At 32.8% G+C, this 27,418-nt stretch overlaps 1 protein-coding gene across 1 annotated transcript in view; it reads right to left on the reverse strand.

Annotated features, from left to right (window-relative positions):
- Positions 1 to 19,713: 19,713 nt before the first annotated feature.
- LOC105348352 (uncharacterized) overlaps positions 19,714 to 27,418 on the reverse strand; it is a 43,323-nt gene continuing 35,618 nt past the window's right edge. Inside the window, exons 9-13 of the mRNA XM_066086656.1 lie at positions 27,310 to 27,383; positions 26,696 to 26,843; positions 25,585 to 26,504; positions 24,544 to 24,564; positions 19,714 to 23,142 (exon numbers count right to left, since the gene is read on the reverse strand). Of these exons, the coding sequence (XP_065942728.1) occupies positions 22,588 to 23,142; positions 24,544 to 24,564; positions 25,585 to 26,504; positions 26,696 to 26,843; positions 27,310 to 27,383 (1,718 nt within the window). The 3' untranslated portion in view covers positions 19,714 to 22,587. The remainder of the gene's footprint in view (positions 23,143 to 24,543; positions 24,565 to 25,584; positions 26,505 to 26,695; positions 26,844 to 27,309; positions 27,384 to 27,418) is intronic.

Below are 27,418 nucleotides of genomic sequence, written 5' to 3' on the forward strand. Positions count from 1 at the left end.
TTTTTCCAACCTTTTTGGACCATCATTCAATAGAGAGCCCTGTGATCAAAGAGGGGGCACCAGAGTCATTCAAATACACGTCTTTATGGAATATCATGTAGAAATATTTCTTTAAACATTCTTAACAGACAACTGATCTAGAGGGCGTGCACTGTTAATTATTGATATAGACGGGCTAATTAGGGATTAAAATCTATGAATGTGTCAATTTGTGAAATATTGGGGTGCTTAATTCTCAAGGTAACGATTTATCAAAAGAGGAATATCCGGACTTTTTTTCTCCCAGATAGATAATCAAAAATTCAAATTGAAAATATCATGGAAACAAAATCATTTATTGATGCATGTTTTCAATCATAAAATACAATTTAAAATGTTCAGTGAGGAACATATGGTGAAATATATTAGAATATCATGAAGGCATCCTTTTTCTGTATACATTTTTACAAATGCTAGGATTTCGGTAAGATTATGTTCTACAATAATATTATGCGTTGAAATTATTCATTTGAAATAAATATTTCTCTAATATCAAATATAAAAAAAAGATAAAATACTGCAGGTAAAAATCCCTTATAATTCGACATTAAGGAAGAAATATAGCTACCTCTTTATTGGCGGAACCAGACCGCCAAAGAACTATTAAGGATGTAGATTTCTTCCGGTCAATGGCGTATTAAAACGCGTCAAGTATCGGTCATAAGTTGCTCAAAACCCCAGCATTCTGATTGACCAGCTAATTGAGCGAGCTGACAGCTTCCCGCCGCTTTGATGGAGGCTAGTTAGAGAAGTGGGGGGGGGGGGGGGGGTGTAAAAAACCTGTCCCCCATAGCCAGCGATCATCTGTTTTGTATTGGGGAATTGTAGAAGTAGTATTTCAAATGAAACTAACATTTGTACATGAAAGCAGTTATTACGCCTCACATTATATTTCAATTATAGTTGAACAGTTTTACAGCTTATATTCCGAATAATAATGGATATTCTATAGCTATTATAACAAAAATATCAATAATAAAATTAATGAGGATATTTAAAAATTCTTGCATTATGTTGGCATTGCTATATCCATTTCTACATAAAATTTCTTGTTTCTTTCATTTCAAATTGAAGTAAATAATGATTTGGAAAATGACCTTTTGATTGAACCTTTTTATAAGTGTAAATTTGAACTAATATTAATGATAAATTGATTAATACAACCAATCATGCTGACAGAAAAAAAGCTGAAATTTTGTTAATGTAAAACCGCGCATGTAAATCCAATACATATTTCATTTTGGTATTAATAGCTGAAACATTTACTGCATTCGAAAAATGCTGATGTGTCAATTTAATATTGTAACACGCAGTAATCCACAATATTTTGGTTTAATATTTGTTGATAAAATTATATATAAATATGAGAGAGGGAAGAAATTTAATCCTCGTGCTTTGACGCAAATTTAAATAGCAAAAAAAAAAAAATGCAACTTACACAATATTTTCACTGTAACGAAGTAGCCATGCATCAAAGAATCAACCTAAATTCAATAGTTGTTGTTTTACTCAATACTTAAAATACAAAATAAATGAAGATTTTACAGAATGAAGAAATGATTTTTTTCTTTAAACTGTATTTTACTTTTAAAAAATTCTAACCACTGAAACAACGAAATACATAATTCATCTTTTGATAATTAGGAACAATTATTATTGTTCAATGTTTCAGATAATGAAAAAAATCCGATTTCAATTTATTCTCGCTTTAATTTAATAATTAAAGTCTACATAAATAAGATGGTTAATTTCCCGTGTTTGACCTTATCAAAATTTAAATTGAAATTGAAAACAAACCCAGATAATTGAGAATGAAAATTAAAAAAAACAAAAATATGTCGCATGCAATATTTTAATCTTATATTTCAATAAAGGTATTTTACAGATTTTTCGTCCGAAAATATTTCTAGTATCTTGTATAGTTACAATACAAGCGAGAAAAAAAAACTTGTCAGTGAAACTATGAATTTTCCAGTAGAGGGTTCTAGGCTCTAAGGTCCTTTTATTTCTCTCCACCAAAACATTAGTTATTGCCATTGATATAACTTTCAAAAATTCTGTCACGTCACTTCCTTTGCAAATTAAATTAGTGCGAATTTCTATCCCACAAAAATGTAATAGAGAAGCGGTTTCGAATTACACCACATAACATAATTTGACCGGGAATGGATTACTTGGAACATTATGGAAGCTGGTTGTGTTTCTGATTTTATAATTTCTCACTGTCGTCGAAATCACATACATGGTCTCAATCACAGAATGATGCCTCATTTCTATCGCTTATAGAAGAAGAAATTACCCGCATATTTTTGTCAAATTGAACCTTTTGTTTGAAATAACAATAATAACAATTTAAAAAAAACAACAAACATGTGTATTTTCTTCGTGTCTATATGTGCAATTTCTTTATTCTAATAAAGGTACTAATGTTTGACAGTACATTTTCACTGATCATGATTGCCCAAGATACGATGATTTCTATAGAGAATTTTATTTATGATATCATATATCTTGAAAATTTTAAAAATTATTCGCCTTGTAAATGTCATATTTACAACAACCGTGCATATATTACGGCATAGGTTCACCTACACGGTTTAAAGAACAACCGTTCCTGTATTTGTTTTTATTTTTTTCTTGGATTTATAAAATCAATAAAAATGAAGCATTGTTATCATCATTAGCAAGTACGACACGTGTTTGCATATGGTTCATATGGTTTCCAAGGAGCTTTGTGGCTTTTGGTTTCCCGTTCTTACAAAATCCACAATGGCTGAAGTAGAGACACCATAAAACCAAAAGCCACAGGATAAAAAAAATTAATTTATTAATGTGCTAGTTGCTGTTGTTGAAATGGGATAAGTTTATACCATTTGATACATGTATTCTCAAATTTATGAAGACAAACACAAAACGGAAATTTTAAATTAAGTAGACGAGCTAAATTTTGCCAAAGACAAATACATGGATGAATTTATAGGCATATGTTGAGTATTTTATCTTTTCTTCAACCACTGTCATATGAATCCCCGTCATTCACAATTATATGTTTTGTATTTTCATCATTTTTAATAACACGAATTCGAGAATTTTTTTTAACTCTTTGTAAGATCAGTTTCATTAACAAAATACATATTCTGTTTGAAGTGAAATCTGATGGATTTTATAATTATTTTTGAAATAATATCAGGTGCTTTGATTCAGTCGTAAATCTCAGCTTAATGAGTTCCCTTTCATTTTAGGCGTGATAAACAGACTACAAGGGTATATTCAAGAACAAAGACAGGACTTCAAAATTTCACAAAACGATTTTTTTTCACCTGTATTTACCGTTCACATATTATTAAAGTCCGCTATCCTTTTACAGTTAAATTACTTTTAGAGAGTATTATTATGTTTCAAAAAAGTGACGTTATCAAGTTTGTCTAGTTTTAATGTGTAGATACGCGTGTATCATTATCTTGATCAAAACATACTTTTGGAAACTACTTTCGAAACATACTGAATGAAAAAAACAAATTTCATTATGAAAAATTTATTTAAAATGACCAAGTAAATTATATATTGCCAAAAGTATGAATATTGATTAATGTTTTTGTAATAATTTTATTATTTTATGTAACAATAAAGTACTTAATCTTTGAAATATTATATCATCTTTAAGAAGATGGACGAAAAAGATGCGGCAATACGCCCATGAATACAATTATAACTATTGTAAGAAAAAGCAAGATTTTAAACGTCCGGTATTGTAAATGTGAGATTTGTTGCAAACTAGAAAAAAAAAAACAAAAATAGTAAGAATTTTTATAGGAATTAAACTTCTACAGTTAAGGCCCAATACTTTATTCAAAACATATCTCTGATACTGAGTAATTCAATCCACAACATTTGATGGTTTCCAAGTGCTTTGTCATCCTCGAATTTATTGACTACTATGATTTTCCAGAAACGATCAAATGTTGTTACAGAAGTATTTCTAATGGAAGACCATCGCTTACTGCTGTTTGTTGGCTCAAAGCAATTGTTTCCCACCACACTATAATTACACTTTTACAAAAGTATAAGTAAAGTAAAGTAGTCTGCAAATCCACTTCCTTGGGTCCCAAATTTGCGGTTTTTACGATTTTAGCATGCGAACACCACTTTGCATCAAAAATCGGAATTTTGCTAACGTTACATCAAAGAAAACGAATTTTTGATAGAAATGAGTTTATTTTGGATTTTTTTAAATCTGTTCTACTACAGCCACTTTATCTGCCTTATTTGCCCATATTCTTTTCGAACAGTACTGATTACTTTAAGTTACTGCATGTATATAAAGTTCAAAATTGACTTCTCATAAAACATGGGAAACCCCAACAGTTTCTTAGATATGCGCTCTCTTATACTATGCTTTCTGCTCATATAGTTAAAAAAAATCAATTTTATTGATATTCCTAGTGTAATTTCCTTTTGCATGTAATAAATATTTTAAGTTTTTATCATAATTATTTTAATTCAATTCAGATCTTGAAAACTATGTATTTAGCGAATATTGCTTTGGTTTAGAAAAAGAGAAATATATAAAGAATACAATACGTATTCATGTACATCAAAACCAAATGTAAACTTTCGTTCTATATAATGCAGATTCTGTTAGGTGCATGATAAAATTTAAAAAAATCAAAACTATTTCGAGGTCTACCCAATTTCAAAGAATACAAATATATTTTTAACTATTTAAAAACTCACAGTTAAACAAAAGTTAATACTAAAAAAATCGAATTGGTCAAGGAGATTGGTCAAGCAGATTGGTAGTCTTAGAAACAAGGAATTTTCTGTGTTAGTCGAGTGCCTTTGTCTTTTGCTTTGCATCAACCAGCAAGACATATTGGCATTTAGCACCACTATGATGTATGCATTCGGCTTCTTCCAAAAGTCAAATGTATCTTTTACACATCAGGAGTTAAGATATGAAAATTAATGTCAAATCAAACAGAACACGAAGCGGATATACTGGATGGCCTATGAATAACTAAATGGCCAAGAATCGAGAAAGTGTTTCCCCTCATACTGCGATGTCTGCTGCAGTCCAGCTTCGCTTTCCCCAACTTTAGATACATCATCTCTATTTATTACAAATTTATGGGATTAATATCATCATAGTGTGCGATAGCAACTTCTCGCATTTTCCCTCGTGCCGTGATGACGACCATTACAGTCAAAGTCTCGCGCGCGGGAATGTAAATTGCGCGTGATTTAGTGTGGATTAGTTACCTCCGAAAAAGAAGAGCAATCTTCTTGTCATAAGATCATCATTTTCATTTACCAGAGAGAATCTATTTTTATTTTCAGATTTACATCGTAAATCTCCACATAATGCCGTAAACTACATTCATCTACTTCCAAGACCGCTCATGCTATTTGAAAATTAAATCAAAGATTGGGGTTGGGTGCAGCAATTTGTGTGACGTATGCACATCAATCCTTCAAATCGCTGACCGGGATTCCAAAATTATTGGATCCCAAGTAGAATTTTATGTCAAAATATATAATATATCACCGTCTGTAATAAGTTGCAGGACATGGTTTCGTTTTGTATGAGAAGTTTGAATTTGATGCATTTTTTAAACTGGTTGTACAAACCATGTTGTTTCTTTAGCAACTGTTAAACATAATACGATTTGTAGTATTTTTGAGAGGGAAAAAGACATTGATTATTAAATTTCCTTGACATAAAAATAAAGATTGTCGATTATGTCTTAATTGCTATTTCCAAAACATAAAATGTCAATTCTTACAGTTTATAAAAACGTAGAAAGATTCTGAAGGAAATTGTTATCTTTATTGATTTTTCAATGGAGCAAATTCGACTTTCCATTAAAATAAAATAAGCTTTTCATATAAAGATTACGTTAACATACCTTTGAAATTAAAAAAAAAATGAATCAATATTTTGTTTGGATTTAAAACTTTGCGTTAAGAATAAGTTTGGTGTTTGGAAGACGCGGTTATGTTTCACAGAATAATGAAATATGATTCCATAATCTTAGTACAGCCTAGACGTACATTTTTATATATACTAGTATACTAAATGCTAGAAAAGCACAAATGACTTTGTAAATCAAATTAATATACGTGATCCATGCAAGGTATTTTCCACTCAATTTCATTAATATAGAATTTTGTAAAAGGTCTTGAAATGGTTCGTAATATCAAAGGTTGGGGCCACATCTGCGATTTCAGAGCCAAACACATTAATGTATTAAAATCCATTAACTTGTTTCATAAAATAAAAAAAAAATGAAACCAAACAGTTATGGTATCTTACACGTTGTGTTTAATGTCAAAAATCAATACTGTCATCAGAATTCATAAAGGTTTATGGTTTGCAGGAGGAAAAAAATGGGAGGAAAATCATCTAAAAAGTACAAGTTACATGTAAAATAAAATTTAATTGCAAAATAAAATTTTAATTTTATTTGAATTGAAATTGAATTTTTGAAATCCCCTTAATTGTGGCATCGCTTGATTATAAAAAAAATCAAAAATAATAATTTTGACAAAACTGTGCCTTTACAGCTAGACCGTAGTGTAAAACACACTCACATACAGACAAACACACATAATTACGGTGCAACCAGTTCTGTAGCGCAATTTTTTCATCCCGGAAAATTGTACTTAATCTAATATTATGATGATCAAAATGAACAAAGCAGAACGTTTACGATAGAATAATGCAATAATAATACGCAATCTAGACCATAAACAAGATCATAGGCGAACACTGATTGGCCTTCCGTGACCTTACGAATTTCTCTTGATCTCCGCATGCGCAGTTGCTAAAGTTCTTCCTTTTAATTTGACCAGATATGTAACTTATGAGAATGCTTACCTCGGATGGGGAAAGGAATGACTAAATCCGTTTTCTCGGAATCTTTCTCAATTTTCCGGCCAAATAAGACGAGCCCTTTGTGATTTTTCATGACAGATGATTTCAGAGAGTTAAAAAATATCCAAACGCGATGCTTTGTCAAATGTTTTGCTATGCGACAAGGTTTCTGTGGTAGAATAAAAAATATAACACAAAGCGTAGATTATCGATCGCTCTACAGCCTCACAATTAGCTATTGACGACCTAATACGACAAACAGGCAGTAACCATAAAGTGGTTTCATATTCATTACTATTACAAAGAATCAACAAAATACTTCCAGATTCGTCGCCTACTGTCTAATTTACCAGAAAACAATGAAGCGAGATTTTGAGGGAAAATTCTCGAGAATGGCATAATTCCCGCCATTTTTGGACGCAAGGTATGATAGCAGAACAAATCGAATTTCCGTCAACATGTCGTTGGCGTTTAATTCCAAATATCTAAGGGAAGCAGGGAACTAAAGACAAAATCTTCATCCCTCTGAAGCCAGAAAAACAGGAAATTGAACTTCACGCCCCATACGACTTTGTCAATAAAGTTATGATTTTGTGAGAATACGGCTCCTGAAAAGATAAACCATTCAATTCAGGATGCTTTTAATATTTTTTCCTTTGTACATGTTAAAATATAGATTATCGTTAAAGGGAACTTAACGCTGAAAATGGATCACATTGTTGGCAACCATAGAAATGTAATAGTCGTGAAAATGAAATGACAAACGTTTTGATTTCTTTTAAAAGCAAAATATTGATGTTGAAGAAAAAGTAGCAATTATTGATAAACAGTTAATACCGGAGTGTTCACGGGGTTTTGACTTCTATGTCTGTAAATTATCTTGTCCAATTAATGAGGTCTTGGAAATTGCTCTGCTGTTATTTTATTTCAATGGTTTTGCGCCATATACAGAAGGATGCGAATTTGAATGAAGGAAATTGATACCACACTAGACGGACTGATGTAGAGACTATGTCATATCTAGATTAAATGTCAGTATCAGAGGCTAGACCCAGTTTATTATTTGATATAGCAGCTGTACAGTTTTCAGCTTTATTAATGGTTAAATTCCTACTTGAAGGACTGGTTAAATTTCTACTTTAAAGAAACAGAATCCGAGAGGGATTCTGAAATCGTTGCTTTTAAAATTTCGAGAAAAAAAACTTACGTATGCATACCACTTATACCATTTAGAATTTCACTAACTTTGGGGCAATGTTTCAATTGTTACATGTAATAAATAAATGTCCCTTTACTGTATCTGTTTCATCGAGGAATTTGAGATTATGTAAAATAATAAGTATTACTCACCTCTCCTTAAGTGTTATATATTTTTTCCATTAACCAAAAATTTAAACAAACCTGGAAGAAACAGCTTTAATATAATATTATTTCTGACATATTCAAGTTCATTAACATAAGCTCTATAATACTTGTTAGAAGTTCTAAACATTGCATCCATGTAAGCTTTTATTCTAAAAAGTATAATATTTAACGAGACCAGGTCTAATTTGTTCAGCCTTTTCAAATATAAAACCATGCCTAAAAATATAAAATGCAAAGTTTGATAGAATTATGTCAATCAAAAATCAAACTATAAGAATAATTCACTTTCGACAATATATGCAACGTTCAAAAATACTAGTATACACATACAGGTAATGTCGCTCCGTATGACAAGCATCATTAAATTTTCAGGTATTATAAATGCGACATTTTTCATCAACAATTCTTGATACATATCAATGATGATAATAGTTTCATTTACATTGCAAGCAAATATAGATATGGTTTCATTTACATTGCAAACAAAATTAGATATAATAGGTCTGAAAATAGAAGTCGTCTCCACTCTTTGATAATAATTACTTGGGGAATAAATTGATCATATATCTGTTTCTAATGAAGATTTTTTAATTTCATTTTCATTACAATAATCATATGAAATATTATTCACATAATTATACACGTACGTGTATTGGATTTATTTGAATAGACAGATATGTTTTAGAATACAAGATGCGTGCATTTGTTAGGATAATATACATGTACATGTATTCAGTTCTTGTTTCTTTATATATATATATATATATATATATATATATATATATATATATATATATATATATATATATATATATATATATATATATATATATATATTAGTACTCTAATATTAGTACTAGAACTTGTGTCTTCATGTATTTATTTTGGAAGGGCTAACACTCGCTGGCAAGATGAACCTGCCTAGTTTTTTTAACTGTTTGCCGTGACACGATGGATGAGATTTTAAACTACCTTAAAACTTAATCTCCAAGCATAGACTTTTGAATCTCCCCTAGCAATCATGTGCTCAGTGACCGTTATTGCTACAATTTATCTTTCGTAATTCGTCGATGGCTCTCTCCAGATCCTTAGGTGAATTGACAGAGGGTTGATAAACTCTTGTTGAACGCTTTCCTTACAATAACATTCGCCGACTTTTGCCATTATCAATTGACCAGGTATATTGACTTTGTCACGAAACCTCTAACCCCTCTTGATCTTTCTCCATGTCTCGAATGTTCCCAAATCTCGCGAGGTTACGTGGGAATAAGAACAGGTCGCGAGCCGGGCACCTCTTCTGACCAGGCAGGTCCAAGTTCAGATAGCTATCAATTACATGTTTACAGTTACTTATCACTTATTTGATACCTGTTGTTTGATAAGATGGAGTCCAAGGCAAATCCCATACGCTCTTACTGTCCCATCTATTGTTATATACACCCAAAGGTTTAAAGGGTCGCGCTAAGGCAACGCTGAGGTCACGACATTTGGCGTTTAATCTGAAGTTTCTCAATAAAAGGGCACCAATAGTTCATCTATCACCCTCTTATCAGATCGGTGAGCTTTTCAAGTTTATGAAGTGATTTATATAAATGATGGGAGTCATGTTTCAATAATCGAATTCAAGATTTTTCTTTCACCATATATATAGGACAACGTAAAGAGTCTTCGGATACTGTGAAAAAAAGTTTAAATTATTACTGTAGCGAGAAACATGTACAAACCATGAACATGTAGCTGATTAACCCCCCCCCCCCCCCCCGGAGATTTATTTTGATAGCAACCAAAAGAATTCCTAGAAACAAAATGGTTTCCCTTTCAACATTGACATGTAGGTAGTGTACATCATAAATAAAACCTTCTTAGAGAAATTATGTTATTCGATGACAAAATTCTCAGAATAAGTTGCTTGATTGTTTTTACCTCAGTTAAGTATGCAACAAAAACAGTGTTAATTAAGACACTCAGCAAACAATAAAATTAAATATAGACAATTTTATGCTCTTTATTTGGACAGCCAACCGTTCACATTAAATATAATATCACAGGACGAGCCTGGGTCACCTTGTTCTCATCCTATATACCTTTATATCCTTATCGACATGTGCAATATATACATGAGAAACAAAGCGCAAATTTGAGATTTCATATTTAAGTGAAACACGACATCAGTACCGTCATAAAACAGCATGAAGCACTTAATATGAAAATATTTTTAGAAATACATTTTTTTCAATTTTTTGTTTTCGTTGTTTTTTGGGGTTTTTTTTGGATTTCTTACCTCTGCAATCAACTTACATAGTAATGTTGCATATCATATATACATTTAGAACAATTTTTTAATTCAGTGAATTTATTAAATACCAAAACTGGTATAATACTGGAATAATTATAATTTTTTCCTACGATATTCGTAAGAATTTTTCTACAAACAATAATGTTTCGTTCAGATTCAACTTGGAATAGGGGATTTAATTTATATGGTTAAAATAATTAGATATATAAAAACAATTATAATTTAGTTGTACTATGTCTGATACATTTACGTACAGACGTTAAAGATTACTTAAACATTATAAGATCATTGGTCAAATAGCGACTGATTTTAAATACGCACAACTTCGTAAATGCATGATGAAAAAATCCAATATGTTGTATAATGAGTATATATAAATGTATTGCTGTTAAATGGGAGGACACCGGTGATGTACAAGAACAGCATGAATTCACCAGATTGTAACGCACGGTTTCACTCAAAGGCCGACTCCTCATCAATTACATGTAGCGTTTGGACACCTGCGGTGCACAGGTGAAATTTTCCATCTTTTTACCCCTAAAACAGACAAAATCCGTCTGTAAATAAATAAATGCCATTTAAATCGCAAAGTTAACTTTTGTGACACTAATTTATTAGGATTTTATAGTTTTTAGCTTAACACTCTGTCACCAAGGGCAAAAACAAACAGATATTTTTCTAGGAATGAAAAGAAGAGTATTTCAAACTTTGAACGTCATTGCAAGATCATTAGCATCAATCCAAGTGCACCAAATGGTGGCAAAAGTGCAAACAGAGAGTAATGATATAATTGATCGTGGGACTGGGGATGTATTTTCTAATTATTTACCTCAATATCTCCATTGTGACAGATTATGCCCTAGACAAGAATACCACTTGCTCGTTTGCTCTGGCTTCCACATCATTGAATGCCCCGGGGTGAAAAGAGCATTAAATTATCCAGACTTTTGGAGGGAAAAAAAGGGGGCTGTGGTAAATGATCATCAATTACAATCTCAATTTTATTTCAAAAGTTCAACCATTTTTAAAATAATTATTTTAGACCAGATTCTGATATGACTTTAAATGGCATATTTATATATGTATATAACTATAAACTGATTAATTGACCATACTTTTTGGGAGGTGGACGCTCAGCGATAACGGATTGTCACAAAGGTCTGTTCCGAAAGACAGAAAAAAACATTAAAACCCCAAAATAACAACGTGCAAACTAAAAAAAAATGTGACAATCAACTGTTTTTGAAAGTTTTTGGATGGAAGGTGCCAGATATAAAAAAAAAACAACCTATGTCTGATTGAAAAGGAATTTGATCGGGCATGAGTGACACTGCTAATTTTAGCTTCATCACCAGGAATATCAGGTTCGTTCTTAGAATTAACTTTGCACAATGTAAGTACCAATTCATCCTTCATTGAGTCGGTAACTCTTTGGTTGAATGACCTGATAACGTTCTTAAAGTCTTAAAAGACATTATTTAATTTTTGTGACCATACTTCGATGGCCAATTAATAATTCTATCGTAAAGTAACTCACAATTTATTATTACTATAAAAATAAAAATTTTGTTAATGTGACAATTTAATGAAATTGTATTATGCTAAAATTACAGTTCCTCCATCCCTCCCCTCAAATTAAAATATGTCCTGATTATATAGGAGAAACATAAGAAGAAACCTAATTAATACATCTAATCAACAGCAGTTTTTTTTTTTAAATGGTTGAAAGAGTGTAACAAAGGTTAGAAGGTTCGGGTTGTCCGGGACCGTGGCGCCCCCGGAAGTGACCAGTTAATCTGACAAACGTGTGGCAACGAGTGTCTGGCAATATCACAGTACACGCTGTACACCAAAACCAACACAGGACTCAGTTCTAGCACCAGCCTTGTCAAATTCGGCATACGCGCATCTAAATTGCCTCATAATACTGGCATACGTGACCCCACAAACCACAGATGAATTTTTGCAGAATTAAGATATGTAAATTGTGTATCAATTTTGACAAGATTCCTGTACATCGATTTATGGCGGTTCGAGAAAAACTAATTAGCGTACAATAGTGCATAAACATCTCATAAATCATTTTGTAAGTTTTGGGGGTTTATTTAAATGGTAAACATGGAGATGGAACGTGCATTCGTTTATAGGAGAATTAATTAATAGTTCACATCAATCATGAACATAAAATACATTTTTGACTTTAAATGACCAAGGCATCACAGATGGTGACATAACTATCAAAATGCAAAGGAAAAGTCTGCCGGTAAGATTCTGATATCCCAGTATGTACAACGGTAGAGGGAACTGTTGAATTCAATGTACACTGTAAATAACAAACGTTTACATTGATAATGATTTTATATACTTTTGTCGATTTTTATCGACAAAAGTATGATATATTTTCTTTTACGCCCTCACGTATAGAATTATGAGATAAACAAAACAAACAAACTTGTCGCCTTTGCCATTTTTAACCACCTTATATAATTTCGGCTAAATAATATTATATCATATATTTATTATATGATTATGGTATACATGGCAGTACTTTTCATACGTTAGCTTGCAAGATATTTTTTTCTACCTACCAAGCTTTCCAATTTCATATTCTCAAACATGATATTTTTTCCTCTTTAATGGTATATTTGCTAAGAGTAGCTTTTTATGCCTATAAACTGGCCAAAAATGAAGAAAAGAAAATAATGATAGCAGATCGTTACTATTCGGTCAACTCCCGAATCAAGTATAGTATGTTTTATACATGAAATGTTTACTCTAAGCACATGAGTTTGATTTTGAATAAAACCTTGCGATAAAAAGAAGAGTGTATTGGCCAATAAAAGGCTTCAGAACAAAACTTTAAAAGTTTACCATTAGTTAAAGATATTTTGTCAATATTTCAATCTGTTCAAACTGTTAAGTTTGACACCAATATTAGTGTCAGGATTTTTCCAAAGACAACTTGTACTGTGTATAGAGGAGAGCGCGAACTTTGCCCCTGCGGTGTAAGAGGTGGCTCTTTAATACGTCACGTTAACAAGAGAGGAAATTTACGAGTCATTCCGAATGACCATTCGCACTCCCAGATAAACGATAATGCCGAAGATCATTATAATGAACACACAAAATAAACAATTAATCAGGATAAGACCGGCCAGGATCGTAATTTTAACTTAATGGGGAAATATGTCTTGGCATTCAGCGCAGATTTAAAAGAAAAATTGACCGCTGGTGCCAGGTCGTAATAACGGTTATTTCGAGGGACGCTTGATGGAGAGTTTAATGGACGTAATATGCTTAATATGCCTAAATGGCCAAACGAACAAATAGAATGGGAAGATATGACATTCATCCCTCTCTCTCTCTCTCTCCTCTCTCTCTCCGATTTTCCCTTTAACAATTATCGAATAAAAAGACATTTCCACATGGTGAACTAATCTAAGACAATAACTCCTCAACAGAATATAATATTTTCCGACCAAGAAATCAATACAGCGATTATTATGAATCTTGCAGAACCCCATATTTGAAAAGGCAAAAGGGATAACAAAATTTGTTTTTTCTGAGTTATTCTATAATTAGATCTGAAGCTCGCCATCTTTCCATTAGGGTTTCCATGTGAAATATAATTTATTTAATTAATATTTCGTCGTATGTAATGTCAGAGATAATAAAATAGATGGAAGCTTTCGGCGGTCGCCTAATCGCGAGCCCGACATTTGTGACTTTCTCCTTTTCCTTTTGAACTATGGAGTTTCTAAGCTTGCACTATGGGTAATCAAATTAAGCGGATAATTTTCTTTGTCAATTCTTGTAAAAACACACACATTTTTACTTTGAGACCTAACACATTAAAATTGTCCATAGAAATCAAAAGCGAAATAATTTTGATATCATGTTGAATTATTGTTCCGCATGTTAATAGTCGTGAAAGAAATTAAACGAATTTCATGAAAGTTACAAAATCTTTGTTAGCTTGTATAGGAAATGTTAAATCTACATGAAGCAGTTGAATTTACAATGAAAAAGCTGGTCAACCGTACGATTTGAAATTAATCAACTTGACTTCGGGATAATGAGGCCGTTACGGTCAATGTAGACATGACCGGAATTTGACGATTTTATTACAAGGTTCATGTCAAGAGTTATAGTCGAGATATGACGAGATTTGTCACCAAACCTAAAACTTTGGACACTTGATGTGTTTAAAGACAACCTTGGTAATATAAAACAGGTGACGGACTTCATAGTATAATGTGGAAGACATTAGCTGATAGAGCGTTAATTGATTCCCGCCGACTACATATAGGGCTAACACGGAAATGGGCCGCTTGAGGTTGCGATTTTATAAAAAAAAATATTATTGAGTTATACTTAATGATGTTGGTTCTCAGTTTTATGCAGTATTGCTATCATAGGTTCATGTTCTCCAAGAGCAAAACATATCCTTAAGAAGTCTCTTTACATCTTTTTCATGTTCATTATTACAAAAGAACTAGACAAATTGATATGTTATGAAGTCTGCAGCTCTGTGTCATTATAAAAAGTCAAAATGTCTTCATTTTCGCAATTCTAAAATTTCATTTCCTTATTATATGCAATTTGCAATATCGTCATTTTGCAATAAGGTATATGAAATTACTTTAAAAATAAGAATTTTCCATTAATAAGAGATACAATATATTAATGTTGGAAATGAAAAGTCGGCTCATGTAACTCTAATTTTACAATAAATCACTCGACAGTTCACGTTTTGTTCAAAGCATCGAGGCTTGAAGCGACCTCACGAAATAACGTAGCAGCTAAAGGGACCTAAAGTTTATATATTAGGCTATCTGAGAAAGTAAATTATTTAATTAAACATTTGTACATGTAATTGTACAACTAACGATTTCTTTACCAAATTGAAAATAAAGATGATTTGATTTTGCCACATTTCCTCAATGCATTCAGAGTAATTTTTTTTTTTTGGGGGGGGGGGGGGGGGGGAGTCAACATTTTTTAGGTAAGCAAATAAATTAAATATATAAAAAAGTTAGTGAGAGCCTACCAAGTTACGTTAACATGTAACATGCAATAATTTCATATAATGTTCAAGCCTATCGAGTCTCATACACTGCTAGATTAACTCTATCTCATGAACTTTTTTTAAATTTGACCTAACTTCAGTACAGAAATGCTATATCTGATAAGCTATAGAGAAAAAAAAGGTGACTTTTTGACATTGGGTCGTGTAAGGCAAGATGACCTACCATAATTTCTAGTCTCTTAATATCTTTATTGAAAAACGTAAAAAGGGCCGAGCATTCCTACGACGATCAGGTGCAGACAACAGTTAAACCCCCACTTCACAAAGAAAAGAAAGAAAAAAATCATCTTTCTTTTAAACTATCTGTTGACAAGCCACGCCGTGTTTCCAATAATACGAGGTGTCCGAAGATGTATGGGAAAATTAAAATCTTTCTTTGAGGCTAAGGTCTAAGGTCAACTCCGGCCTATTGGTCAGTCCATTGCATCTGCAGTTCCGGTCAACAGACAGGACAATTCACTCGTGAAGTGAAAAATACCAAGCATCGCTTTGATGACTGTGGGAATATGGCTTGGCGAGTATCAACTGCACGAGAATTTAAAATGGCGATTAATTCCGAGCTGATTTGAATTCTTTCTAGTCAAAGAAAACATGTTTGATGTCTTAGGAAATTAATTGAGCTTTCAGCATCCTGAGTGGTTCTTATCAAAGCAGAACTGACAAGCAATCATAATCATTCTGTAGCAGAAACATTCTCTTCCAGATTAACTTCATTCATGTTTGTCAGCTTATGTAGGTAAAAGGTGCAAGAATATAATATGTCAATTGATGTTCAAATCCTATGACAAAAAAATATTTTTCTATAAGTACTTTGATTATATCGATTCATAAAATGGGGTTTCACATTGCATACAGATGGTGTTGATCTACATGAGTTACTTTCGCAAATTTTCTTGTGTTAACGAGAAAGTATATATATACATTCACTTATTGAGAGTGGAAATTATGCCATCAAATAATGTCGCAGACACAGAACTCTTTTCCTGCAGTAAATTTACATCAAATTCCGATTCTTATACTGCTGAACAGTAGGTCAATTCTATTAAGTAAATGAATATTTAGTAATATTTACGAAAATTAGACCTAAGCGTAGTCATATTACACTATCCGATGGGGTTGAGGAGGTCGATTCGATAAATCACCAAACCTCTAGAAGTTATCTCAGAGCAAATGACATTGAACTGATGTAGAAATCAGGTTGATAAGGCTCATGTCATATCGACATTTTTATAAAGATAAATGAAGTGTGCATATCTGGCATGTATATATTTTATGACCATTTTTTTATTATTTTTTATTTATTTTTTTATTACAGAAGAGTTTTTTTTTTCATCAACAAGGTACAAGTAGAGGAAATGAATTGAAAAAGATCAGTTGTAATCTTAGGACTTGTTTATCACGAGAAATAAAGTATAAAATAAAACTTTGCGTTTGTTGACCACTAGATAAGGTCACGATCTAATGTCAACTGTTTTTCTCACCCTTCCAACTGTTTGCAGGTCTTGTTTGGACAGTAATAATCACCATAATAGACAGAATAGCGGGGCATAAAATCCAGCGTTTGTCTCATCTTTTACAGGGTGCAGCGCCTTTGGTCATTTTTCGGTGGTCAGCGAGAGATTTGGCCCGGACGAAATGTCAATATGAGGGCAAAGCAGAACAAGTGATGCCGGTTTAAAGTGCAATATAATAGTGTGAAATGTGCAAATAAAATAGAATTCCCATTGTTCAAGCAGATTGTTTGTGGGAATTTTTTTCAACCCGAATAAGGTACGGGTCATGACTCAGAATTAATTATATAGATCCTGGACTTTGATTACCTTTATGTCGGCTGATTAAAGGCTCAGAAATCTGATGAGTTATCTATGTCGTGCAATTTACATGTATTTAAACTTAAATAAAGTCTCGCCGCGCATACATGAAAGATGCAAGACAGATGAGAGTTAAGGTGTGGGCGAATTCTGAATAAACTGTCGACCTTCCTTACGTATCTCCTTCTTCGAAACGAGTTTTCCAAATACACTATTTAAAATGTCAAAGTCAAAACGGTTTTCCTAAAAAAGAAAGAAATGTGGCCTAAATATGTAGCGATGAAAAAATTCAGAAATCTATGTATTTTCGTTTGAGTTTCTTTTTTCTAATTTATTATTAAAGTTATTAAAGTTCATTTAAATTTTCAAATAGTACTAATTAGTAAATAATACATTTTTAACTTACCCCATTATATTGGAATCTTATGCATCACAAAAACTAGAATTTCAAAGATGAGATATTCATAAAAAAAAAAATCAAAATCTACAGTAATTCATTTATCTATCAATTTTAAAATCTTCGTTTGTTTTATCTAACAAATATTTCATATTCATAACACTTAATTATTTTAATGATCTTCCCAGCGAAAAAGTTACTTGGGAACAAAATCTCAAAAAATAACCTTTGCATTTTCAGGAAAGAATAATGAACATGGTTTCACTTTTATTTTCAATTTTATTGAATTTTTTTCTACCTCCAAATTTTAATGAATCGTTATACTTGTTATAATTTCATACAGCTTGAAAAATACAAGGTACAGCACTAAGCGAAATTTCATTTACAGCTAATAGTTTTATGTTACTTAGGAGCGTCGAAATATTCTGCCAATGTCATATGGTATCCAATTTAACCGTCGTGATGGTCATATATTCTCTGTCATATCTGCTCGAACTTTGTAACCTCTCTGGACCCAATCAGATGAACTTCCCCACTAATCTAAATAAATAATCCTCGGTCAAGATAAGTTTTTGTTCGCTGACCAGCTGAGGTCGAAGGTCCTTCGTCCGTGGGTCAGAGGTCCCCGGCCAAATGCTGTCGACCCCAGGTCCGGCACGCCCCTTGCTGCGATACAAACCATATGAATCGTGTTTTATGGCTAGGGGTTATTGTGTTTTGTAATGCTGTTGCGGTCATCTATCTTCGATCAAGTCAGTGAGAAAAGACGCCACCAGAACTGGTCACTTCCATATTCTGAATTTTCTCCATCTGCGTCATAACGCACGCGTTCCGAAATGATCTCCTGTCAATGGAGGTCAAGAAAGTCAACATTCGACAATCATTGTCTTAGAAGTGTTTTTCATGTGGCTTGAAAACGATTATTGGGGATGAATAGGCTTGACCGCTGGTCATCGGCGGTTTATACCCAATTTGAACTTTAATATTACAAACCAGCGATCGTTTTTAACCTTTTTTTGTTAGATAGATAACCCCTAAATCTGTCGCTCTATTTGGTAGTGCATATGGCCCTTGGTCAAGCATAGGAACAAACTTTTCTTTTACATTACAAGTAGAATTTTGATAATTCAAAACCGCGGATGTCCTAGCTATACAGCTAGGCAAATGCACATCAAGCGTAGAAATCACATAATAAAATCATTACACCATCTCCATCTTTCATTCTCTTTGTTACAATACCAAATTGTCACTTTTTTCTCCATCTTTCTTTCATCCATCTTTCTCGAGTAAAATGTCTTGAGAAATCTTTAATAAAATCTCGCATCAAATTCTACTTTACATTTCAAGTTCATGACGAACTAAAACGTAAGTATGTAACGATTTAAACCTAATATCCGCTATAACTGTGAAACACAAAAGTTGCTTTGAACAGATTCTAATTATGAAGTCAATGGACTGTTTCATTGTTCCGTCATTACTACTCTGGGACTATATGCACAAAAAAGAAAAAAATCATTTCGGTACATTCAGCATCCCATTGGAAGTAATAGGTATTCAAATGAAGGACTCATTTGGAGTATACTACAAGTCCTACAGGAGAGCGAACTCCCGACACTCCGCCATCAATCTTTTTTTTTAATTTCCCTCTGGAAATGAACTTTTTGATTCTAGCCCTTTTCAGCAATTTTACTCATTAATATTTAAATTTTTAAGCAAGCAAAGTTCGACATCCGATATCTTTAGGCAAGGGATATTTTACTCATTGTAATCAATTTCTGTAATGTTTTAACACCAACTGTCATACTCAAAATTGTCCTTTCAAATATCAAATGTACACAATCGGTGTGGTGGAGCTCATTTAATTTCATTAACTTTTACGTCATTCAAGAGATGCTTTGACCGAATTCAGAACAAAATATCAAATGACGTAATAAATTGGCCAGTTCTTTCTTCCAAAAGTAAGTGTTTTGTTGTAATGGTAAAAACTGACTGACACTAACTAATTTCGTATACCTAATGAATTTCTACAATTGCTTTGCTTTCCAAAAAGCATTGTTCTTGTGCGAGAATGTCGTAAAATGTTTTATTCTAAAATTCAATAGTTTCAGATTTTCACATCTGCTGGAATATTTTATTTCTTTGTGGATAATGCTAGTACAGTCAATACAACACATGCTTCAAATAGCAGGTTATCCGTCCGAATTCGTTAGTTTTGTTTTGTGTTATATAAAGTGACCTTTCTGATTGGGGGAAGGTGAGCAACACAGACGATTGGAGCTTTCAAGTCACGTGGCCGGTGTTCGACTCGAGAGTTACTGTATTAGCAAAAAAATGATATTCCACAACAAGAATTAACAGAAAAAGAAATCTTGCAATCCATCATAAGGATTACTGCAAACCTCTTTTCATGTGATCATAATACTTTTCGGTAGTAAAAAGCTAAAGTTAACACAAGAAACATACAAAAGCAAACTTGTAATAAATCGCAGCAGGTTATGGACATGTACGCTGAACATGGCTATATTTTTATATTATTTCTTTACAAAGTTAATCGACTATATATAATATACATAAAACTCGCTTTTAGGGATTATTTCTTTATAATGAGGCAAAAGAAAATTTAAAAAAAAACGACCTATGGTACCGTCTTTGCCTATCATACCCCTTCTACGCGCTGCAATTAATATCAAAGAAAGTGCAACCAAACATACGCTGGATTCTATGCGCATCAAGTCATGTGGGTTGTTTTGAACGTTCAACTAAATATGAATTAATTATTGATTTATTGCAACATCATAATCATGTTATCTTCAAAATAAAGCCTCAAAATAGCAACTTTCTCCAAAGATGAGAAGAAAATTAAACCGCATCTGTTCTGGGCCTTGCATTGTCTTTGTTTGCCTATCGCATTTCACAATACGAAATTATACAATTCCATTAAATTCACACATTTTAAAGAATACCAAAGCGAACAAAATTTGTACGAGAAAAAGGAATCCATCTGTGTTTATAATATCAATTCTTTAGCAGCATATTAGCTAATCATATAAAAATGCTATAAATATTTTAATGATTAAACAACAAAATTGTAGACATTTGCTTTCAGTTACTTCTTTAAAAGAAGACAACACAGATGGGATTTCTTTTCATATTTTCAGTTCCTCGGTTCTAGATGAAAGTTAATTAACAATTCTCTTTTTACAACACAAATTGATTTTTCTCTTCAATGACCAAGCATTTTAATCTCAACCTAAAATACTAAAGAGGAATAGTAATGGGTTTTACTGTTCGAAACTTGAATGGAACGCCTTACTCGGTAAGACAAAAGGGATCGTCGGTGGTAATACATGGCGAATCCACTGTAATTATTTTGGTTAAGGCATTATTATATCCTAAATTCGACTATCAAGACAATTTTATGTTCCGTGCGGTTTGCGGTTGTGGCCAGACACGCGCGATTTTTTTCCCGGGGATCTCTTTGTCAATAAGATTATGCAAGCAAATAGAATATGGGTTTGGATAATTTCAAAAAATCATAATTAGCCATATGTCGATTTTTTAGGCCGTTTTTTCAATATAAATATTCCGGAATTTTGCCTATATACATTACACCTTCTGTTTTTGAGAAATGCAAAAACAGTTTCTCCGATATTTAACTTGAAAGGTGATAAAAGATGGTAAAGAAAATGACAAAGACTACTATATCTTCAAAAATAGACGTGTTGTTGACTAGGTCCTTAATTTCCAGAGACAAGAACGGAAAATCTTGGTCGCGCTATGTCTCCAAGCATGCAATTAAGATTCAATAGTTGCTATTACTAAATTCGAACATCTTTCACAGCCTCCTATTGATCTGATGTTAATTTTGCGGATTGGGGATGTCTTGAAGGTGTCTAGTTTCATCAACCGAGCTACTTTTTCCTCTTTTTCGTTTCCACTACAGACTTAGTATTAGCTATAATTACGGACGTAATTGTCATGGTGAAAACACAAGTGACAGAGTTCTTTATTTCTCAAGATTTGAAGTTTGAAATGAATTTTCCTTTGTTTCCTTTTTGATCAAGATTTTCCGCGACAAAGGGTTCATTTTGGGTGAAAAATTATTCAAAAACGAAACTTCCAAGGTTAATTTTCCTAGTTTTCCTAAATGGTTTCAAAGATGTCCAAAGTCGTGTAATTTCCTTTTTTCCAGGGAAAAAAACCCAATTACATTGAATAAAAAATATGTAATAAAAAGACTTACATAATACAAATTGTATTTGCAATTGTTTGATAACATAATCGTTTTTCTCGATCATTTTGTTCAGATCTAGAGCAATACTATGCTTTGCAGGTGAATAGTCTTCCGAATGGATCAGCGTTTCGTTTTAATAATAAAAGCAGATCATTATGTTATTTAATAAATAGCTTGATTCATAATTTAAAGTTACATTAGTTATGTATACACTCTGACATAAATTAGTGACATAGCCACAACAAACAAAACAATCTTTAAAAACATAACACCATAGCTATTAATATATAAATAACAAGCATCAATCCAACAAATATGTCATAATTTTCCAAATATGAAGCTCAGAAATGGCCTAGTGTTTTATTGCAAGACAACAGTGTTAGTTTCTGCAGCTGTTTGTCTAGTAGAGTAAAGCGAGTCGATGCACTCCGGGCACAAGCTGAGCGGGCTCGGACTTCCCGTAAAGGACTCCGATCCATGCTCTAGCTCGCCTGAGTTACTGACACTCTCCCATTATCAGACATGGTCTCCTCTACAACATACGAGTTCCCATCCTCTTCTTCTTCCCCATCTTCCCCATTTTCCTGATCAAAAGAGGGGACTTTTGAGGTGTCATTCTCTTTATCGTGTCCGTTCACTTTTAAATTCTTTTCACGTTTCTCTCCATTTATCACGTCCGGAGAAAATGTTAGACTAGTTTTTGCTTTCATATTGTAATTCTTAAGATTGTTAATACGAGCTAGATCTCCTTTGTTCTTCCATGAGGTGGCACTAGAAAACATGGCTTTTTTGGGACCTGTTGCCCCCTTTATGCACATTTCTTCCAGTTCTTGCTTCATATTACTTCTAGTGTCGGGAATACTAACGTTTCGCGGCGTTTTTAAACCAAACTTGGCCTTCTTTTCCTGGAATTTACTAGAGCTGGACGAAGGGTTATGAACACTTGCATAACGTTCCATCGGGTTCAAACGTGGAGTAAGATTTTTCTTTGGAACACTTAATGGACCAATTACCGTATCTGTGCGCGAAATCTGAAGCTGTGGAATAAAGAAAACAATTCATTAGTTTTAAAGCACGTCTATGAAATACATGGAATTACAGGGTACAACATGATATAATTCAAGGTTAAAGGAAAAAGTAAAGTTTTTTATAACTTGCTGACTGAAAAACAAAGAAATACCATGAAACGCAATATTTTGGTTCAGCAGAAGACTTGAGCAATGTCAAATACACGCAAACTAATCTATGTTACACTCGCAAAATCAACACATAATGAGATATAATTTAAAGTAATGAGTCCAAACTTCTGCTACTGAGATTTATCACTTATTCTAGGTCCCCTTTACATGACATTTCACGTATACAAATTAACAGACAGAGTTTTAAAATTTAAAATAAGATATTACCACACACAGAAAGATAAGAATATATGATACAATTTTTAAAAAAGGTTGGATAACCGCTGCAGAAAGTAGTTGTAGTTTATTAGTATGTTTAGGATACAAATTTTAGTTCAGGGGAACAGAAGATTGTTGAAATATCAGGAAAGTCATCGAGTTTTTATCAAGATAGTTATAATAAAAACAGTTCAATTTTTAGTCTAAAAAAGGAGTCAAGAACAATTAAAAAAGCGCAAATAGGTGAGAGGAAATATAAATGGCTAACATATATAATATTTAAATATAATAATGTAAAAGAAAGAAAGAATAAAATAAAAGTATATTGTAAAAAGTTACAAAAATTGACAGAATAAACATGTCTATAAAATGAATGATGAAAAATCCTATTTTAATAACACTAGCTCTACATTTACGGACAGACCTTTTGCCGCAACAAATATCCAGATATAATTGGCCTCTGTTTCAAATAAATCAAATAATTAACGCAATGTATATTTTGTTAAACCTTTAAATTATATGCTAAAAGAAACAAAAAATATATTAAAAGATAAGTTCTAGAACAGGGTTTTGAAAACTATTAAATTCCAGTTAAGTGTGACCGTTTGCCATAGTAATTTTATAAAGATCACTAGGACAAGTACCTGCATCAATGTTGAATAATTTAATCTAAAATACTTGAATAAATTGTTGAAAAATTAGTATATGTTTTATCCTTATTTTAAAATGAACTATGAGACTATTTCATCCTTTGCACCAAATAAATAATACCTAATGATTGCAAAATAATAGAATATTACGAATCTTACACGGAAATTGTGGATACAATACATGACAGATGATTTCCTGGTCTACAATAGCTAACCTTTGGATTTTAAAAAAATCTTAATTACAGACTAGTTCCCTAACTCGTGGAATCAAGGAAATGTCAGAGACAATCTGGTGAGACTTTATTTAGTAAGGGGCATTCACTGCACACATGGAAAACAGTCGAATGAACATGGGGAATTTAAGGATTGGGGAAAATGTTTTATAATTTACCCTTTTTAACTTTCTCCAGACCTGTTGTAGAAGAAATTTTATTTCTTAAAAAATCTCGTTCATATCAACTCCCAAGTTAACTGACAAGTTAGTTAGATGTCCAACTGAATACACCAGACATTGAAAACTATTCTTTTGATGGCGACTGATCACCAATTCACCATATACATGCATGTATTGTATTCAACAACTGTAAACAATGACCAATTGGGAGACAACTATACAAAAATTACCGTAATAGCAATGAAGGCATTATGTAATCTTTTTAAAACAGAGATCAGCATTGGATAGATTATACAATGGTACTGAAATAGCAATGCATTATGTCTCTTTGTGTCTACTATTAAGTCGCTGGATTCCTTATCCTTACAGATGTGTTTAAACTCTGCGGAGTATATCATATCGATATAATTCACGACCTACCATTCAGGCGAGGACCTTTAAAAAACTTGTCCAAGACTTAATGCCAATTTTTTTTTTTAACTTAATAACTCCATTGCTTGCATGATTAACAATAAATATGAAACGATTGAACTGTGTACTTTATTAACATGCTACTTATCAGACAGTTTTAAAGTTTCTTAATTGTAGATATTGATTTTCTTAAATCTAACTAAGGTTAAGTAAGTGCTTTAAAATTAAAATGGATTTGCACATATCTTTTATCACAAATGATTAAAACACAACATTGTGCAATCCTTATTTCATTCACATTAAACATATATGATGTAGTGAGCTTGTACACATTCCACATCCACCTTGAACCACACATGAAGCCTATTACCAAATGCTTAACAGTGGTTTTAAGGGCACACGATTCTTATATGTTGGAATCTTATCGATACACCTCATCCCAGTTGATATATCAATGCACTTACCTTTGAACGATACTTCAGTTAGCAGGAAAAATAAATTAGATTCACACTAAATTTTATCATCTCACACAAATATTACAAAATACAAATCAAGCCAATACTTGTTAAGAAGTCTAAACTTTATATGTATTAATGCTTAACATAATTTCGCCTCCTCAAAACTTACAACAAAATTGGCATCAGTGGACTTTTTGCTGGGTATACTACGACTAGGTGTGTTCCTTTTAGGAGGTAACCTGGCTGCCCGCCTTGCTTCCTCCAGAATATCTCCATTACCAAACTGGCGTCCATAATCCCCCAGAGAACTTTCAATGCTACGGTTCCATTTAGCAGGAGTCCCATCCATGACATTTTCATAGCAATACAAATTTACTACAGCAGTATCACTCATACGGCCAGACCGGAATGTGCTGCGACTTCCATTGCTATCTTGGGTAACAGTTCGGAGCTGAGTATTTCCATTCTGTAAACGGCCTAAAAATTCCCGTTCACGACTTTCATTCAATTTATTTATCCAGTACAGTTTTTCAGTTGATTTAGAGGAGTTTACTGCTCTTGCATACTCCACGTCTGTTAAATCAATTTGTTTGCTGGTAAAATTCGTGTTTTCTCTAGGTAATGTAAAGTTGTCTGCAGTGGACTTACTTAATTGTATCACAGTTGTTGAAGGTTGTTTGCACATGGTAGACTTGTCTCTGTCTGGTGGATTTGTAAAATATTTTGGCTGAACACTAACACGTGTGTGAGATCGGTCAGATCTGAAACCATTGCTCTGGACACTGTTTGATAATCTGGAATCACTTGGAGTTACCTGCAATGGCTCAAGTGTCACCTGGGGCACTTTGTTAGATTTGGCACTAACTGGTTTGGCAAGAACTTGAGGTGTCCGTGCACCACTCTCACTCTCTGAATCAGACTCACTGAATGGAATGGGTGAGCAAGCCACATCCACAACAGTCACCGTGGGTCTTGGGACCTGAACCACAATGTGCGATTTAGCACTTTCTGGTTTGTCGACCGGCATAGTGTCTGATTTTAAATGGTTTGAGCTTTCTTCTATGAAAAATGCTGGGCTTGGTGCCTCTCCTGCAAAGCAATTTATTTCTCTAATCATCAATGCTTACCAAGCAATACGAATGAAAGTCAGCACAAGTGCTCAATTTTTAAATCAAATATTCTTTTCACAAAGGAAGACAAGGTACCTTCATTATTTCATATTCAACCCTATTCACTACGAAATGAAAAAACATGCAATGTGAACTTCCATAATGACAAACCTTCATCAGAGTACACATCTTGTCCAGAGTAAAAGTCAGCAATGCTGATCTTCGTTGATTCCTTATTCGTGGAAGAGTCCTTCTTTACAGTTATCCGAGGTAGCTCAGAGAAATCTACCTCACTGTCAGAGGAAGTGTCCTGCTCCCCCTGTACATATCAAATCTCCTCTGACTTATATACACCAAATTATTAAACTTTATAAAACCAGCCTATCATGTAGCCTAATCTGGATAACTGAACAACATAATGCAGCACCTTGATACAAACTTAAGAAACAGTATGAAAGGGATTATCAAACAGGGGCTTACTATTAACATTACATAATCTCCCATAGTACACTTGACCATGTTTTTAAAGATATTAAAATATGAAGTTGTATACTAACAGATTATCTCTACTACATGTACTTAATTTAACAGATCTAGATGAATAAACAACTTGAAGAATCACAATCTCAATTTGAACTAGAAGTTTATGGATTGGCTTACCTTGCTGAAATTGAATGTCAATATTTCCTGATCATTTTAACAATTTAAGATTATTTAAGAGACATTGTCTCACGTAAAAGAGACTACTAGTACCAAGCACTAAGAGATTACAGTTAAGCACCTACCTCCTCTGCTGGAGAAGCCATTGGAAAATCTTGTTCAGAAGCTTCTGAATTCGCAGAATGATATGCAAATGGTGCTATGAATAAAACAAGTACACTCATTAAACACAGA

The sequence above is a fragment of the Magallana gigas genome, chromosome 6, assembly GCF_963853765.1.
Source record: "Magallana gigas chromosome 6, xbMagGiga1.1, whole genome shotgun sequence".
Lineage (NCBI taxonomy): Eukaryota > Metazoa > Mollusca > Bivalvia > Ostreida > Ostreidae > Magallana > Magallana gigas.